Raw genomic sequence first — 17545 nt, forward strand, 5'->3', positions numbered from 1 at the left:
GGCACGCCGATACGGCTTAATGTGCTCGAGAACATCCCATCATTCATCAGAGCTGGTTATCAGTATCCTGCTTTAGATGGTAGTAAACTTGTAATGTGTATGTTTGTGAGCGTCAAGGTGTTGTACATTCCGGAAAGAGCTAGGTCGCAGACCCAAGCAGCGGAATGTCGATTTACTGGTATCTAGGCTTGTGTCAGGGGGAGTTCTTTTGCAACATTCTGTGTTTGAATTCGCCCTTGAACACACAAAATGGGGAAACAATCACTGATCTGACTGGGTGTGGGAGTAAAGAAAGCAGCTATCGGCAAATAGATTCCATCGGCATCTTGCCAGCGCGCGACGCAGACACTTGGCACCCCAGGTTCGCCAATCATTTCAGCTTTAATTTCGCCACAACGGCAAGTCTAATCCCTCACTTCCAAGTGTCAAGATGCAAGACTTGCTTGACTTGGAAGCGATGCGAGGAACACCTTTTTCACCCTGCGTATTAATTTACGTGACCCATCCTAAAGGTTTCATTTTCCGGCAGAACGAATGGATGAACGGAGAGAAAATTCCCCGTCCCCGAGAGGCAAGAATTGCAGTGGAATAAGCATGTGACAATTTACGGCAGTGTGGTGATTCGCTCGCATTCGGGCCAAATAGAGGTAGGTTTGAAGCCACCCTTATGCTCGGCATCCATGAAATGTCCAAGTGCAGAGGAAGCTCTCACTCTGAAGATTTTCACAGAGACGAATGTCGTATCCATGGCCTGGATGGAAGAAGGTCTATATCTGCATTCCTTTGAGATCGGTCTTGATGTTTCCCCTCTCACACTCAGATTTCAAAGCTTTCAAACTTCCTATCATCGAACTATACTTCTAAAATTTTACACTCCTGGTACGACCGACAACTTCTTTTGAGTAAATATGCCATCGTCAACACCAAACACGACCGGCTCCGCCGATCCATCGGCCATCCCGTACGGAACATGGGATTCCTTCCCAAGAGAGCCATTTGAAATGTACAATGGTTGGAAATCCATCTACTATAGGTCCGAGAATAACAAGATTGCTGTCGGGGCGATACACGAAATCGGCGAGGGGCATTTGACCTGGCCGGAAGACGAATTTCTCATCGTTACCAAGGGGTGGATCAAGTTTCAGATTCAGGATGGAGAGGATTTCGAGCTCAAGCAAGGAGATATTATGTTCATGAAGCAAGGCCAGGTCATCGATTTCCAAATGAGTGACGATTTTACGAATATTGCTGTCTTCATCTCCGAGGACAAGGTATCCATCATATAGTTTGGCGAGCCAAAATGGTGGCCTTGTTAGCATGATATAATCACCAGCTTATATTGTCGATTAATCTCAGAGCAACCATAGCTATTCTGTCACAATAAACGGAAGAGACAAATTCGACGTAAGCTTGTTTGATACTATCCGTTACTACCTAGGTATGTACCTAAGTCTCTGTCATTTAGTTTGTACAACCCCTAAAAGCGGCGGGCTTCTGTGATCGACTCCAGACTCTTGGAAGCGCATCCGAATGGATCGCCCAGTGCCAAGCTGCAAGGGATGATCTACGAACCAGTTGCAACGTAGGTGAGCATCATGTACATCTATTCCAACCTGCCTAGCGCCCTTCACGTTTTGAGGCCCACCATGAATTACCGCATGGGGCGTGTTGCCGAAAGACAAGAGAGCGCCTCACTCTGCTCCCTTTTTTCTGGTTATGCATAGATATAACGAGCATGTACCAAGATGGAATTGAGTGAAACAAATAACGTGACCCTACCTTTGTTTTCTCCGCGAGGCCTCAGATTATCAGTTATCATCTATCAGAATGAGTAACCAACTTGAGACCACACTCACAGCACCAAACGGCGTGTCTTACAAGCAACCTCTGGGCCTGTTCATCAACAACGAATGGGTGCCAGCAACAGGCGGTGACACAATCACAACGGTATACCCTGGGTATGTTTTTCTCAGCAGCAGACGTCAGCAGAGGACTGACTAAGCGGGTTGATAGTGACGAATCAAAGATTTGTGCTGTCCAGGCTGCCAATGCCACAGATGTGAACAACGCCGTGGTTGCTGCTCGACATGCGTACCGAAAAGTCTGGAAGCACGTTACACCGACTGCGAGAGGAAGACTGCTTTGGAAATTGAGCGACTTGACCGAAAAACACGGCGAGACTCTCGCGACGATTGATGCCTGGGACAGTGGTGCGTGAAGGATGATCAGCAGCTTCGCATAAATTTTGACTCAGGAGAAATAGGGAAGACCTATCGTTCAACTTTGGATGTGGATATCCCAGATTGCGTTGGGGCACTTCAATATTATGCCGGATACTCAGATAAATTACATGGCCAAGGTTGGTGCTTATCTCCCCAGAATGCCCGTCCGAGTTAACTCAAACCTGCCCACAGTCATTGAGCCGGGACCGGGCAAGTTTGCCTACACCCGGCGTGAGCCCTTTGGTGTTTGTGCTCTTGTCATTCCCTGGAACTTTCCTTTGGTCAACGTGGTCTGGAAACTGGCGCCTGCTGTAGCAGCTGGCAACACGGTAGTGATTAAGGTTGCAGAACAGACACCACTATCTGCTCTGTATTTCGCAAATTTAATCAAGGAAGCAGGATTCCCGCCAGGCGTCGTTAATATCATTAACGGCCTGGGTTCCGCGGCAGGGTCCGCCCTCGTCGAACATCCGGAAATCAATCTAATCTCTTTCACAGGTTCGACTGGTACGGGAAAGCTAATCATGAAACAAGCCGCCTCGACTATGAAGCACGTTGTTCTGGAAGCCGGAGGGAAGTCGCCTATGATAGTTTTCAATGACGCCGACCTCGAACAAGCAACTCGATGGGCACATGTTGGTATCATGAGCAATCAGGGTCAAGTTTGCTGCGCAACTAGTCGAATACTAGTGGAGAAGAGCGTCTACTCTAAATTTGTGGGGGAGTTCATCAAGGTGGTCAACACAACTTCGACAGTAGGTGACCCATTTGCAGACAGCACCTTCCAGGGCCCACAGGTAACGAAAGCACAATTCGATCGGATCTTGTCTTATATCGACGCCGGAAAAAGGGAGGGCGCTACTCTAGTCCTGGGTGGTAAAGCTATCAAGGATGCCAACGGCCAAGGTTTATACATTGCACCCACAGTGTTCACCGACGTTTCTCCTGAGATGAGCATCTACCAAGAAGAAATATTTGGGCCATTTGTGGTCATCATCCCTTTCTCCACAGAGGAAGAAGCTATTGAGTTGGCCAACAATACCATTTTTGGACTTGGAGCGTCCGTTTTCACAACCAATCTGCAGCGAGGGCACTCAGTTGCACGGGAGATTGAATCTGGCAGTAAGTCAACACAACTTGGGGTACTTGAGACCGATGAAACTAAAAGTAACATTTTAGCGGTGTGGCTAAACAGCAGTACCGATGCTGATTATCGGATCCCCTTCGGTGGGAAGAAGCAATCTGGGCTGGGCAGGGAGTGGGGAGAGCAGGGCATCATCGAGTTCACCAGTCTCAAGGCAATCCACGTAAACCTTGGTTCGAAGCTGTGACCTATCTCTCCAGCCATACCGACAGTCACGTGGAGTCCTTGCTGATTGGATGCCATGCAACGCAGATAGCAGAGCCGAGTACGAAGTAGAAAAAACTCTTATCGCAGGCCAGATAAGGACAGGGGACTACCCCGCACCAGCCCTGCTTGGGCTGGAGGAGCACCCGAGGCCGTACGTAATGCTAATGTTTGACCTCCTCCTCAGTCATGTTCTTAGCAACCTCTGCTTACCTTCCGCCAACGATTGATTACTCCCATTAACCATGCCTTTAGCATATCGAGTGAGATTCGCCCGTACCGGCAAGACTGTTTCGGCGGATTTCATGGCAAATGCTGCCCGTCAAGAAAGTCAAGGCCGCTGCAAGAGTCGAAGTGGCTGTCAAGAATGCAAAGCTCGGAAGGTAAAATGCGACGAGACATTCCCAGTTTGTGACCGTTGTAGGCGAAGAGGTGCTATTTGCAGAAAGCCAGTCGTCTTTTCGAACCATGGTTTTCCAACGCCGTGGTTGGCAACAAACTCCTTCACCTCAGTACTAAACCTCCTCCCTACTGCCAACAAAGAGGTACTCAAATGGTGGCTACACCAAGCAAGCCATATCCTGGCCTTTGAACCTGATTCCAATCCATTGTCTTTTCCTATTCTTCGCCATCTCCTACTTTCTCCGGCTCTTCTCCATGCTCTACAGAGTCTAAGTGGAGCGCACCAGTCTTATTTTGAACGATCCTGCATCCCAGCATGCCTCGAAGAGCGCAGCAAAGCTCTGATCCTCGTCAAACACGAGCTTCAATACCGCACTGTGCCACTTATGACAAGTTTCTTGTCGGTTTTCATCCTAGGCGTGGCTTCCCCGTGGCTGTATAGGGAAATGCAGGATGATTTTGGGCACGCTCACATAAAGGGCGCCCGTGCAATACTCGAGCTAATGGCAGAAGAACAGCACACAGAGGACGAGAGCTCTCTGAAGTTGGCACTGGGCTACTACTTGTACTGGGATATGCACACGGCATTCCTTGTTCCGACTGCGCAGGTGGAGCCACTAGATACTCCCACGATGAGCAGTCTGGTTGCACGTTTCAAGGACTACGATCACCCTCTCGCTGGATGCTCCATTGCCTTGCTCTATCAGCTTGGTATCATGGGTCGATATTGCCGCGGTGTGTTGGATACTGGCGACCACGATTACAATTATGAAGACTTGATTGAAGAATTCTTGCTCAACTGGCAACCTACTTCGCTGGACACTGACGTGGGTGCGCTGAGTCGAGCCTACCAACTTCAAGGCTTGATCCTGCTTTACCGAATATGTGGTCGACCGAGCGCGCGTCATTTGAGCGATGAAGTCACCCTGGATCTACAGCTCGAGACTGATTTACTCATACAAAGTTATGTGAAAGAGCTGTTGGAGTCATTGACACAAACGCCTTTGTCTAAGCCTGCCGCCATCTTTTATGGACTTGTCATGGTGACAGCGGGAGCTGAATTGGGGGAAGCGGACACCGAGTTGCGAGCGGCAGTTAAGCAACGCCTCAAGGCCAATTACTCCTGTGTGCGAGTCACCACTGATTTATGGGCCATCGTTCTGCTAGAGGAAGTGTGGTCATTGAGAGCCGCAGGTATCATGATCACCCCGTTGGAATTGATGCTCCAGCGCAACTGGATGCTCAGCATGGCCTAAACCTCCCTCTTATCTGATGCTCACTGTCTCTCGAGATGAGCAGTATCAACTATGTTGTAATCACAATATCTGGAGGAAATTCTGTGTTATTGTCTTGCGAAGGATTATCTCGACCAGGATTTTGCTTGCTCATTCGCCGGAAAGTTGGAAGTTGTACGAAAGAATGCTCAGGTGTAAAAAAATGTTGGTATTCAGGGCTGACTTGGAGTTGTTCATGCAGAACGGAATGGGCTATGATTTTAAAGATAATCAGCTGCTCATTTGTATCCTTGCCACAATCCAGGGCTTGTCATCAATTGTGCATCAACTAAATGCTTGTTTTCGCAGGGTACTCTACCTGTTGTAACAATTTCTAGCCTGCTACAATAGCCCCTCTAATATAAAGTTGTTGACTTATTTCATTCCCTGACTCTTCCGCCTTGTGTGATCGTCGACTTCGGCGCACTCGGGGAAAACTTGGGATCGGAGATCCACGAATTATGACCAATTAGGTTCTGTCAGTTACTCGCTAGTTAGTCCGCCCTGCATGTGGGGGAATGCTCTTCGGTACAAGCGGCTCGCGACGCGGCTCTAATAGGAAGGTATTGTTCTGGATTTCCCCTGTGCTCCGGTTAATCCCTGTGAATACTGTACTTGAGAAGGCGACAGACGCTGGTGCAAAGTTCATCAACTGGCCCTCGGTTGGCTAGGATCCGCGCTGAGTTGTAGATGGACTGCTGCGGTAGCAAACATTAAGTTTGAAACGCTCCATGCCTCTGAGCGCCTGGTGTAGAAGTCATCTTGTCTCGGGATCGTTTCTTGGTCCGCAGAAATGGTCTCGGGAAGTTGTGACTAAATTATTAGGTTACCATATCCCATTGGGTCGTCCACAACTCTCCTCAAGTATTTCGCCTAAAAATTCCGTCTAGTGCACCGAATTAGTCGGAATCCCGAGCACTTATTCCACCCCATGGGGTACTCGCCGCTCTGTACCTAGAGTGCTAAGGGGTTTCAGGGTCCTTGCAACACGCGAGGACCATTCCCTAAGGTCCGCTGCCTCAAACCCCTGATTTTCTGGTTATGTGGAAGTGAGAGTTTGCTCGATTGGCTTTGCCATGCTAAAAGTGTTACAGTTCTGTACAACTATCCTATCCTAGTGATTGGGCAACAACCCTGAAGGCCTGCAGTCATGACCTGCCTGTGTCTGTCTTTCCGACTTGTTGCCCCGAAAGCGGACCGTGGGCCTCGAATGAGGCCTGTGACCTGGGAGCCCGCTCTCGAATTATTTCTCCAGCACCAACAAGCATACGAATACTTCTTGGCCGCCTCGTTGACAGATATACTGCCAGGCCAGAGTCCGACTGCATTTCGATAGGTTTTTACATCTCATATTCGCTTCGCATGCGCCATGTTGATTGCGGTAGCTGGATCAGGCAATCTTGCACAATACATCTGCGAAGAATTTCCCAAAGTTGGACATCGAGTACGAATCCTTAGCCGGTCGATCAAAGAACATTTGCGTATCGAAGGATGTGAACAGGTTGTTGTAGACTATTCACAACCTCAACTGGACGACGCATTGCAAGATTGTGAAGTGCTCATTTCCACAATTGTGGACCTCAGCTCGGCTTTTATTCAAGTACATCTGAATTTGATCACGGCATGTCAGAGAAGTCAGCGTTGCAAGAGGTTCATTCCCTCCGAATTTGCCGGCAATGTCAAAGATTTCCCTGATCAGCCAATGTATTTTATCAACACTCATAGTGCCATACGAAAAACTTTGGCAGATCAGAAAGAAATCGAGTGGACCATCGTGTGTATTGGGTTCCTGGCTGACTATATTGTGCCTTCGAGGAACCGGTATGTTATGGATATGAGAGAGGGGAATATGATCGACTACGAAAACAAGCACTTCAAGATCACTGGCACTGGACATGAGCCCATGGACGTCACATCTGCTCGAGATGTGGCCAGTGGTCTCGCATCTCTTGTCACAATCCCAAATTGGGAAAAATACACTTACATGTCCGGAGAGCGAACAAGCTGGTGGCAAATCGTTGGACACGTCCGGAGAAGGGACCCAGAGTTTACTGCGAGTGCAATCACACTTGGTCAAATTGGTCGTTGATTGATAGACGCGAAAGAAGAGCAAGACATTCTTTTCGCTACACTTTTACTCTTCTCAATCTCAGGTTCAGCCGTATCACCAGCGGGAGAAGCTGAGCGCCAACGAGCAAAGTTCTTCCCAGGAGTAACTTTTCGTACAGCCAAACAACTGTTAGCGATGATCGATGCTTGTCCAGACATGATCGTCTAAGGAGTTGCACAATGCAACCCAAAAGAGTACGACAGCCAAATAGCAGCGAACAGCACAATTCAAATAGTACTGCCATCTTAAATATATGAACAGCTTCTACCTTGCTCATGGCTCTTGGCTGTCACTTCATACTAAGTCTTTCGCTCTCTTTGTAGTAACTATCGTCCAAGTACTGGATCAAATTGATGAGACAGCTGGGAGATGAGCAGCAGCCACAGTAAATTTCACGATCCATACGTTCAATCTCTTAAGAAATTTACCTACGCATTATCAAGATATCATTGCTTTCGCTGCGCAATACAGTGTTGAACATACTCCAGAATGCATGGATCGCTCTATGCAAGCAATGAATGTATTTACGAGTGTCGCTTTTCTCGTCCTAGTCTTCTTACACAATCCCTTGAACTCTTGCAAAAGCCTAGTCAGGGCTTCCAAACGGTTCTGTGGGAGCACAAAATATCAGACAAGGCTTCTCAAGTCCATGGGCATGCCACGATCTGAATTTTAGCGCACAACATCAAAGATCCCTGCACGTAGTCAAGGACCGACGTGCCGGCTGGTCTATAGCTTCGCTCGTGCGGGGTCGGACAAGTATTCGAAGACAAGTCGAGCGGCTTCGCGTGCGATGCCAAAACTGCAGACATAACCACCAGCCTCTTGACCATAAGCGTGAACCACTTTCTGGCCCCCAATCACTTCTTTCTCCAAACGGATGCCACCCTTATCCTGCTTGATAATGGGCCAGACACCAACATGATCACCGATGAGGTCGTAGTCGTTGGGATCGGCACTGGGAAAGACATCGGGTTGGTTGTCGTGAGCCTGTTTCATGATCTTTGACATGGTGTAAGCAGAGAACAATAGAAAGAATCTAAAGATGTTGACTTACAAGCTTGCGGTCCTCCGCCGAAGCAGTCCACTCTCTGACATTTTCTTTCTTGACGCCACCAATGTATATGGAGCCATCATCACGGCCAAAAGCTGTCGAATAGTAATTATTCTCACCTCGTCGTATGAACAGTTTGTTATAGCCTTCTTTTCTTAGGCGGATATTCTGTTGGCGAACAGGAATGATAGCACTTTCCCGAACATCTTCGAGGAGAGTCGACCCGAAACCACTGGCGTTGATGAGGACATCATGACCGAGACCTTCCAGATCTCGTAATGCCTTCACGTGGAGTCTCTTAAACTTGACTCCCTGATTTTCCAAATGACCTCGGAACCAGTTGATAAATGTAGGCGGTGAGATAACCACGGTCTGCCACTTCATACCGAATTTAGCTCCCTTCGGAAGTTCACTCTTTGAAAGATATCGAAAGCCGACCACATGATCACGGTACCAAACCTGCTCAGGCACACCAATGTCCTGGATTTCCGTTATCTCGATTCTTCGAGCACTCGATTCAGGATGTAATCCTGCAATCTGCCATAAAGTTGAGTAACTGTCCATCTGATACTTCTGCTCGCGAGCCGACGTCGCATGGACCCCGAGCCAAATAGCACCCGCCCATTGACTGACATATTCTTTGTCCATCTCATCTCCCGGGAGAAATTTCCCGTATATCGTTATGTCAGCTTCTTTTGGAAGTTGACTAGCAATAGCCAGGCCGGTTATACTATAACAGCGGTTACTATTAGCAATGTGATGTTCCTAAAATGATAGCACTGGAAGACGCAGGGAGTGGAAGACATACCCGGCTCCTAAGATTGTAATTTTGGACGCCATATTGACAGTAAAGATCAGCTGTAAGTACCAAAGACTGTGAGTTTCGTTCCTCGATAATGGGAGGAGTGTCTGGGACTCGTTCCGTTGGCACATTATATCTTGCTGAGCACGTGCCATGACTACCCAAGGGTAGAAGATCAAACTCCACCGCCGGGCAGGTGCCCACAAAAACATCCCTGTGATGTGGAAGATATGCTATAAGAGTTCACTTACTCCATCTGATCTGGAAGCGAGAGGATGAATTCGGCAATTTCAGTGACAAGGCTCTTGGTGGCTAGAGGGGATTCTCTAAACCATTTGAGGACTGAATCCGAAGAACTTAAGTCCGGCCATTGGCGAATGGGCAAGTTTCTGCACCACTACCCCAATATTGGTTAGAGGTAGGCAAGATGTGGCAGCGAGTTTTGCTAGTTGCATGCCCATTTCCGAAGCGCTTGGCAAGTTCCTATCAGATATCAATGGCCACACAAAAGTGGCCTTCGTGTATCTCTCAAGAATTTTGGCCGCCGAAAAGGGTTTGAGGTTGCTATCCACGGAGCGAGAGCTACTGGCCACTTCACATAGAAGTGCACTTATGCAAAATCATGGCCACCATCTGTCGGAGGTGCCTCTCGGTGTCGAAGTAAAGAAACAATGTGAATTTATAAGGACAGCGCACCAGTACTGTTACATTGTGCCTACGGATATTTACCGATATTTGTAAATGGACTTTACAACTCCTCGATATATGTTCTTTCGCGACGCGTCTATCATATACCTTTTTGAACCTCAAGCTTAGATTTGTAGCGATATGATTTCAAGACCGCTTCTCCACTTCGTCGATGTTGCGAAGTGGCTAGATGTTGCACCTGTAACGTGCGAATAAATGATCAAACTCGAGCAAAAGCCCGCTTACTCAACTGAACCTCACTTTGTGACATGGAAATGACTAGGCATTCTCTACATGATGTCAAACCAGCTGTATTTGTAAGAGGATTAGGCCCTCTTTCCATCATATAGAAAATCCAGAGCAATTCATCCAGATCCAGGTGAGGTTTTCCAGCGTCCAACAACAAACTTCTCTGCAAAAAATTATACTTAAATTGATTATTTCTCACAATCGAGCGATTTGATGGTTGAGAGAGGATGGGGCCTAAAATGAGTCTCGTAAAGCACTGTTGCTCTATATCCTCACTGTCCATTTCCACTCATACCCCAGACATGCCCACCTGGATACTATGCAAGCAGGTAAGGCCGCAACCAGCATGAATCCAAGCACAATTACCAGTATTTGAGGTCCAAAACTTTGCAAGATTAGGCCACTGATAGGTATGCTGACGAGGGACGCAAAACTAATAGCGAAGTAAAAAGTACCAATTCTCAAACCGAGTTCTTCAGTCGGTGAGACTTGACTGATTGATGCTGGTGCGACGTTTGTGAAGGCGCCCGAGAGCAAGCCAAACAACGCGGCAAAGATGTAAAGTCCAACAAGGCTATCACCGCCGGGTAACCATATTGCAAAGATACAGAAGATGCCCAAAATTGAAATGCTTATGAGTGAATTAACCCGACCATAGCGATCTGCGAAGTAGCCGTTCATCAAACAGCCTATCAATGCACACCTGTGACAGCGATCAGATAATTTGCAATGGCCATGTACTGAGTGGATTTACGCATTCAAGACCGCCATCATACTGGTTGAGTCGGAGGTGGAAAATCCCTTCGCAATTGTGAAAGTTGGAAGGATGCCCAAGACTGCATAGAAGTCGAATTCAAGAACTAGAAGTAATCTCTTAGCCACAAAAGCAATGCAATTCTGAAAAGTCATCCTCTTACAGAATAGCCCGACTACGAGCCAGGTAAACCTGGAGTCTTTGAAAGACCTGAAACTCAGCACACCTTTGACCATTTTCTTTGCTAATCGCGACTTGACCGAAGCCGTCCCTAGTGCAGCAAGGACTCCGAATATGAGTGCTAGCATTCTCATGGTCCATGCCCAGCCGATATGGTCGAATCCAGTTTGGATCATGAAGGGGAAGACCACTCCCCCAAGTCCGGCCCCTGCGAGGGCGACACCAAGCGCGAAGCCAACACGACGTTGGAAATAGTGTGGTATGATCGCAATCGCGGGAGTGCTTAAGCACGCACAGCCCAAACCTGCCCAGAAGCCGAAGCAGAGCATAATCTGCCAATAAGCATTGCACTGTGCAAGAACGAGAAAACTGCTTGCTATGCAGATAGTACCAAGGAGGAGAATATAAGTAGGACCGTATCGATCGAGAAGAGGTCCTACCTGTAAACCCACGGTGAGGGCAACGAAGACGAGAACTCCTGGGATCCAACCAATCTCGCTTGGCGAGAAATCGCGTAGCTGGTTTGCTTCAAAATATGTCTGGAAGATTCCAACAGAGAACAACAAACCCCAAGAGGCCATAAGAAGGGCGAAGCATCCAGCAACGACGAGCCATGCGTATAGACCTCCCTCAGGAGGAATGTCCTCGCCGGCCTCGCCTGGTAGGTGCGACGTAGCCTGCATGCTGCTGTGAAATTGCACACCTTCGACTAGAGTCATCTCATGTGGACGCTCACCCAGATAGTAAGCTGGAAAGTTTAACCGTTCCAGAACGCAAATCGTTATTTCAAAGATTATCGATTATCTCCGTATCAGTCGCATGGATAGGAAAATGCAACGAACATCCGACAGAACTTTTCGAAAATACAAAAGGGATGATTCAGAGTCGCTAGAAGGACCAAGGGTGGCCCGGGATGAACGAAGACTGGGACTCGGGGAACGAAGACTGGGACTCGGGATTCCGCGCCAGTGGACCTTGATTTCAAGTCTGTACAGGAGGTAAAGGACATAGATAATCGTTATAAACATACTTTGACTCACAGTTTCTGTTGCAGATACAGTAAATTGGTGTCTAGACCATGCTAAGCCGGCATGAAGAGGCAGGTGCTTTGTGGGGTCGAATACTGGGTTATTCTGGCCCCTCGCATCACATAGACTAATCGCACAGCTGTTAGTGGGGTTACGAACTCGCATCCAGACCATAAAGGGAAATTAAGGTAGCTGTCAGTGTTCAGCATTCCCTTTCTTGAACTATCCGAGGCGATCAGGATCGGAATGACTTAAATATTGTCGTCATCACGGTGCTTGTTAACTCAGCTATACTGTATCTTTTCTTCATTTGACGGTATCGGTTAGCAATAGCAAAGAGATGGGCTGTCCACCCTGTCCAACTCGTCAGAAATCGTTGGGAAGTGTCCCTACTAAGGGCCACACATTTGAATCAATACGACTAGTAAGAGAACCCCGACCTTCTTTCACCAAGGTTTCGGTAGTGAATGGTAGAGCAAGCTTGGTACCATCGTTCCCTTTGGATGATGGCTTATCTTTATCAACGATTATCGGTTGCAAGGTTGGTACATTGCTCGGCTCAAGAGGAGGGTTTGCAAGAAAAAGCCAGGTTGCTTAAGATGCCAAGTCTGTAACTATAGTCATTTGAATCTACGTAATGTAGTAATTTGGTTGTGAAGAGTACAGGCAAGATGCATATGACTTCGCATCTTGGGGGGTTGTATTGGCTAATCGTCTTCGACGTTGAGCTCCTTTCCCTCGCCAGAGTAGAATACAATGATGTTGGCGTAATCTGGGCTCATCTCGTATGACGCTGTCGTGCCTTCCTTGATGTATATCACGTCTCCCTCCACTAGCTTGAACGATTCTCCGCCAAGGACCTCCCAAGTGATCCATCCCCTCGAGACGTATATGAACTCGTCACACGGCCAAGTATAGGTGCCTTTTCCATGGGCGTATATTGTTCCAGCAAGAACGTCTCGGTTTGGAGAGTTGTAAATTATGCACTTTTTATCACCCCAAGGCTTGTTGTACTTTTCTGACGGGAAGGATTCCCACTGACCGTAGGGGATGAGTTTGGGATCTGCCGATCCAGATGGGTTGGGTGTTGAAGCAGGCATAACGTTGATTGAAAATGTCCTAGAAGAAGACAAGGCTTTACACCACAGATGAAACAATTGAGAAGGTTCTCGACTGCGATAAGAAATGCTCGCAGGAGAGCAAAGATTGTTTGCTTGCAGGTTCAGAATATATTGCGAATAATGTATTCCGACCTGGTTTGGCGGCGTGCTCAGCTCGCTCCTTCGACAAAACAGGAAATATGCTAGTGCGCCATGCACGATTCGCCAAGATATTCTGTTATCTGCCAAGGAAGCCGAAGTCGCCAAGAAATCCGGCCAGAGGAGTAACCGAGGAAGTAAGTTCTTGCATTTAACACGACACAGTGATTGGACAGGAAACCTACAGTCCCCTACTCCAAGGAGCTCCAGGGTTCAAAACATGGAGATAAGGGCTGGAGTCTCGATAGAGGAGCTGGAGGGCTACTGATATTTAAAGACCCACCTTCACGCCCTCTCAAAGTGTGCTTCTCGTCAGCTCCAGCTCAGAGTCTATCATGGCAGACACTACCGTAGACCATCTCCCAGTTCCAGGAACTATCCACTTAGTAGATGCTCAGCATGCATCACAGCTCAAGCACGCATCAGGATCAAATGATGATGTTGTCCTTGTCCCGAGACCAACCAATGATCCCGAGGACCCCCTCAATTGGACCAAACGACGAAAACTGCTTTCAGTCTTCAGCATGTCTGTATACATGATGATGACTGGCATTTCTGCGTCTTTGATGTACTCTATCATTGTGCCGGTTTCAAGAGATACTGGAATTTCAATCGCCGGTAAGTATTTCTCTTCTACTTCAGTTCACTTCAGTGTTGCTAAGCTATCTAGACCTCAACGCTGGCACAGGTTACTCCTTCTTGTCATTTGGCTGGGGGTGCCTGATATGGCAGCCAGCAGCCTTGCAATTTGGAAAGCGACCAATTTACCTACTGTCGTTGCTCTGTTCCATTGCTGTTACGGTTTCTGTGCCATATGCACTTTCACCAGGACCTTGGATGGCTATGAAAGTCCTGGCTGGTTTCGTCGGTGCCCCACTTGAATCCCTTGGGGAAATCTCTATTGCCGATGTCTTCTTTACCCACGAACGAGGTCGTTATCTCGGCGTCTACTCGTTTGTGCTATGGACTGCCGGATTTATCGCTCCTACCCTAGCTGGCTTCATCCAAGAAGGAATGGGATGGCGATGGGTTCAGGTAAGATCTGACAGGTTGTTAGTGTGAGAGAGTCACTAACTTTCGCACAGTATTGGGGCGCCATCTGGCTCTCTCTAGGCTTCGTGTTCTGTTTCCTTTTCCTTGAGGAAACAAACTACGACCGAACCTCAGTGTTGAACGACGAGTTGATCACCGAGGAGACTCTGGGTCACATAAGGTCGCCCACTAAAGAACTCCACACTGACCCTGAGAAGTCGTCCAATGAGAAATCGGTTGAACCTCCTGCAGGTGTCACCTTGGTACAGACCAACACGATTGAATATCCGCGAAGGACATTTGTACAAAAGCTAAGCCTTCTCAATGGGAGGAAGCCGCTTAACCACTTTCCCTCAATGATCGTGCGGCCACTCAAGCTCATGTCGTTCCCGGTTGTTGTTTACTGCGGCTTCAGTTATGGGGCATCACTCATATGGTATAGCATCCTGAATGCTACAGCATCCGTGATTCTTAGCGGCGAACCCTACAACTTTACCTCGTGAGTTCTTCCCAATCCTCCAGTCCTACCTTCTAACACAAAGCAGATCCCAAGTTGGCTTAGCCTATATTTCATGCATCGTCGGTGTCATCATCGGGTGTTTGACCGCTGGCCCTCTTGGCGACTGGGCAGTGTTACAAATCACTAGACGCAACAAGGGTATTTGGGAGTCGGAGCATAGGCAGTGGCTCAATCTGATACTTGCCCTGGTTGTACCGTTCTCGCTACTTCTATGGGGTCTTGGTGCGCAATATAGGATACACTGGTTTGGTCTAGTCTTTGCGATGGGGTTGACCGGCGTTGCCGTGGCTATGGGAGCTCACTTGTCAATCTCTTACTGTATCGACACATACAAAGATTTCGGAGCGGATGTTGTCGTTAGCACCATAGTGATCAGAAACACAATGGGCTTCGCCATGGGCTACGCGGTCACTCCATGGGTAACGAACATGGGCTACCAGAATGCCTTCATCACGGGCGCAATCGCGGGGATGGTACAAGTTCTCCTCTGCCTTGTTTTCATCAAGTGGGGTCGACAGATCCGAAAGAGCTCTGCTGCCCGGTACCATGCCGAAGTGGCACGTGCTGAGCGGTTTGCAATTGCTCATTGAATGATGTTACTGAATGAGGACGGCTCCAGGGCCTATTGTGATCGGGGGAGAGCAGAGTTGTAGCTTGTGGTGATCGGGGGAGAGCAGAGTTGTAGCTTGTGGTGATCGAAGCGTTGCCTAGGGACATCACTGACACTCTGGTAAATTGTCCGATCCAGCATGTGCATGAAGGACGATGACAGTCTGAGCTGTATGAAATTGCTTCTTCATTATCTTATATAAGCTGGAGATCTTAGAGCTGTCCAAAACTGCCACTCTCATGTCCTGGGACCAGAAATTGCTTTGCTTCGTTAGGTCGAGACGTGTTCAGCAGAGGATCTTAGAAGTCGACGAACGAAAATACATAGCAAAGGAGAATATTTAGTGAGTATCAATAAAGTTTCCCCAGCATTTACAGCATTCACCTAGCCTAGTAGTACACAGACAAGAAAAGAAAAAAATGATTGGGAAATACGTGGCACTTACACCACTGTTTGAGGCTGTAAGGTGACGTGGTACTCCTACTCCCTACCTTATGTTTGTCATTGCTCGCCGACTAATCACAACTTTGGAGGCTGGAGGCTTTGACAAGCAAGCAGACATCTGATATCGTTCGTAGTCTAGAGTCACGGATAGAAGAGTTACATAGAATGCCGATGAACCGGAGGGGAGTATCGAAGGGGGGTTTGGCTCTCCAGCTCACTGTGACTAGGACATGTTGTTTATGTGTTCTGGGGAAGTAAATGGGGTGACACCATCCGAGTAGATTTTAGTTGAAATGCAAAGCGCAAGAGAAGGCATCTATTCATCATCTAAGAGAGAAACTCAGGGTAAAAGCGGGATGTATTCTCCAGTAGTGGCAATTTTTGACTGAGAAAATAGGTCAAACGTGGCAGCATATGAGAGTGTTAGCGTGGCAACCCATCGCCAATAATTAATTCCTGAAGTCGCCATTGGACTTCTGCATTTCCCAATCGTAGTACACTTGAAACTCGCAATAGCACACCTCTCTGTCGCCTTCAACATCACAATTAAACTTGGCTTCCTCGTTTGTGATAATCACCTTCGAAAGACCGTTTGCAGCAGCGGCCTCGGCAAGTAATTGTACACGGCAACTTCGTTCGAAAGATGTGAAGAGGAAAGCCGCCTCATCGACGGTGTCTCCCACCGTCAGGATTCCATGATTTCTCAGTACGCAACCTTTGCCTCGAGGACCGAGTGCTGCAGCAATTCTCTCGCCTTCCTCAGGTCCAAGGACAACTCCACCATATTCATCATACACGCCTTGTGCATCACCCCAGAATTTACAAGCGTCCTGAGTTAGCATTTCAAGTCTCTTTCCGAAGACTGACCATGCCTTTCCAGCAATACCATGTGCGTGACAGACTGCGTGAGCATCCGGTCGCGCCTTGTGCACAGCTGCGTGGATAAGGAATCCAGCAGTATTTGGTGGTCGGGAGTCATTACCACCAATAACCTCGCCGTCGAAATTGACTAATATCATATCACTGGCTTTAAGTAGTCCAAAGTGAACGCCGATAGGGTTTGTCCAGAACGACTCCGGGTTTTCAGGGTCTCGAACCGATATGTGTCCGCTCATCCCCTCAACATAGTCCTCGCTGGCCCAATGACGAAATGCGGCAGCCATGTGCTCAAGCTGCCATTGCCTCTTCTCTGCAAAACTGTCAAAACTGGGCGGACCAGACAGCTTAACCTTGCCGTGAGACAAAGCCTGCAGAGGAGTCTGATGGGCAAGTTCGTGTCCATGTGCTGGGGCCACTTTGACGTTTGCGGCAACTTTTGAGGACAGTTCGGCCGAGCTGGCGTCTCGAAGACTTGAGGTAGCAATCGGAGACATCATATGTTTGAGCTCAGGGATTTTCAAATTGCTTCGAGTTCCTTCAGGTGTATCGTGAGAATCAGTGTCTGTTCATTTAATGCGAGGAGAAGAGAATGCCTTAGCGTCCTGAGCGGCCGCGTCAATCTTATAGTGTTGTTGTTCCTCTGATACGAGAGGAATAGGCCTCATCCACAGGGATTCCTCGGATGGAGGGG

General features: G+C 48.1%; 9 protein-coding genes across 9 annotated transcripts; 5 read left to right on the plus strand and 4 right to left on the minus strand.

Moving 5' to 3' along the window:
- Positions 1-908: 908 nt before the first annotated feature.
- Positions 909-1286, plus strand: LTR84_005786 (uncharacterized protein; the record flags this gene model as incomplete). Its single annotated transcript, XM_064849350.1, has 1 exon — positions 909-1286. One exon carries the CDS (start codon positions 909-911, stop codon positions 1284-1286), a length of 378 nt encoding a protein of 125 aa, XP_064704053.1.
- Positions 1287-2326: 1040 nt separating this feature from the next.
- Positions 2327-3553, plus strand: LTR84_005787 (uncharacterized protein; the record flags this gene model as incomplete). Its single annotated transcript, XM_064849351.1, has 1 exon — positions 2327-3553. One exon carries the CDS (start codon positions 2327-2329, stop codon positions 3551-3553), a length of 1227 nt encoding a protein of 408 aa, XP_064704054.1.
- A 262-nt stretch (positions 3554-3815) lies between these two features.
- Positions 3816-5228, plus strand: LTR84_005788 (uncharacterized protein; the record flags this gene model as incomplete). The annotated part of the gene is made up of 1 exon (XM_064849352.1): positions 3816-5228. One exon carries the CDS (start codon positions 3816-3818, stop codon positions 5226-5228), a length of 1413 nt encoding a protein of 470 aa, XP_064704055.1.
- A 1387-nt stretch (positions 5229-6615) lies between these two features.
- On the plus strand, positions 6616-7335 carry LTR84_005789 (uncharacterized protein; the record flags this gene model as incomplete). Its single annotated transcript, XM_064849353.1, has 1 exon — positions 6616-7335. The coding sequence occupies one exon, from the start codon at positions 6616-6618 to the stop codon at positions 7333-7335; it is 720 nt and encodes a 239-aa protein (XP_064704056.1).
- Positions 7336-8085: 750 nt separating this feature from the next.
- LTR84_005790 (uncharacterized protein) lies at positions 8086-9250 on the minus strand (the record flags this gene model as incomplete). The annotated part of the gene is made up of 3 exons (XM_064849354.1): positions 8086-8358; positions 8414-9140; positions 9219-9250. The coding sequence occupies 3 exons, from the start codon at positions 9248-9250 to the stop codon at positions 8086-8088; spliced, it is 1032 nt and encodes a 343-aa protein (XP_064704057.1).
- A 1648-nt stretch (positions 9251-10898) lies between these two features.
- LTR84_005791 (uncharacterized protein) lies at positions 10899-11765 on the minus strand (the record flags this gene model as incomplete). Its single annotated transcript, XM_064849355.1, has 1 exon — positions 10899-11765. The coding sequence occupies one exon, from the start codon at positions 11763-11765 to the stop codon at positions 10899-10901; it is 867 nt and encodes a 288-aa protein (XP_064704058.1).
- Positions 11766-12817: 1052 nt separating this feature from the next.
- On the minus strand, positions 12818-13210 carry LTR84_005792 (uncharacterized protein; the record flags this gene model as incomplete). Its single annotated transcript, XM_064849356.1, has 1 exon — positions 12818-13210. The coding sequence occupies one exon, from the start codon at positions 13208-13210 to the stop codon at positions 12818-12820; it is 393 nt and encodes a 130-aa protein (XP_064704059.1).
- A 1547-nt stretch (positions 13211-14757) lies between these two features.
- On the plus strand, positions 14758-15511 carry LTR84_005793 (uncharacterized protein; the record flags this gene model as incomplete). The annotated part of the gene is made up of 2 exons (XM_064849357.1): positions 14758-14763; positions 14924-15511. The coding sequence occupies 2 exons, from the start codon at positions 14758-14760 to the stop codon at positions 15509-15511; spliced, it is 594 nt and encodes a 197-aa protein (XP_064704060.1).
- Positions 15512-16424: 913 nt separating this feature from the next.
- LTR84_005794 (uncharacterized protein) lies at positions 16425-17348 on the minus strand (the record flags this gene model as incomplete). Its single annotated transcript, XM_064849358.1, has 1 exon — positions 16425-17348. One exon carries the CDS (start codon positions 17346-17348, stop codon positions 16425-16427), a length of 924 nt encoding a protein of 307 aa, XP_064704061.1.
- Positions 17349-17545: the final 197 nt, after the last annotated feature.

Source organism: Exophiala bonariae (genome assembly GCF_035927105.1).
Source record: "Exophiala bonariae strain CCFEE 5792 chromosome Unknown scaffold_21, whole genome shotgun sequence".
NCBI classification, from domain to species: domain Eukaryota; kingdom Fungi; phylum Ascomycota; class Eurotiomycetes; order Chaetothyriales; family Herpotrichiellaceae; genus Exophiala; species Exophiala bonariae.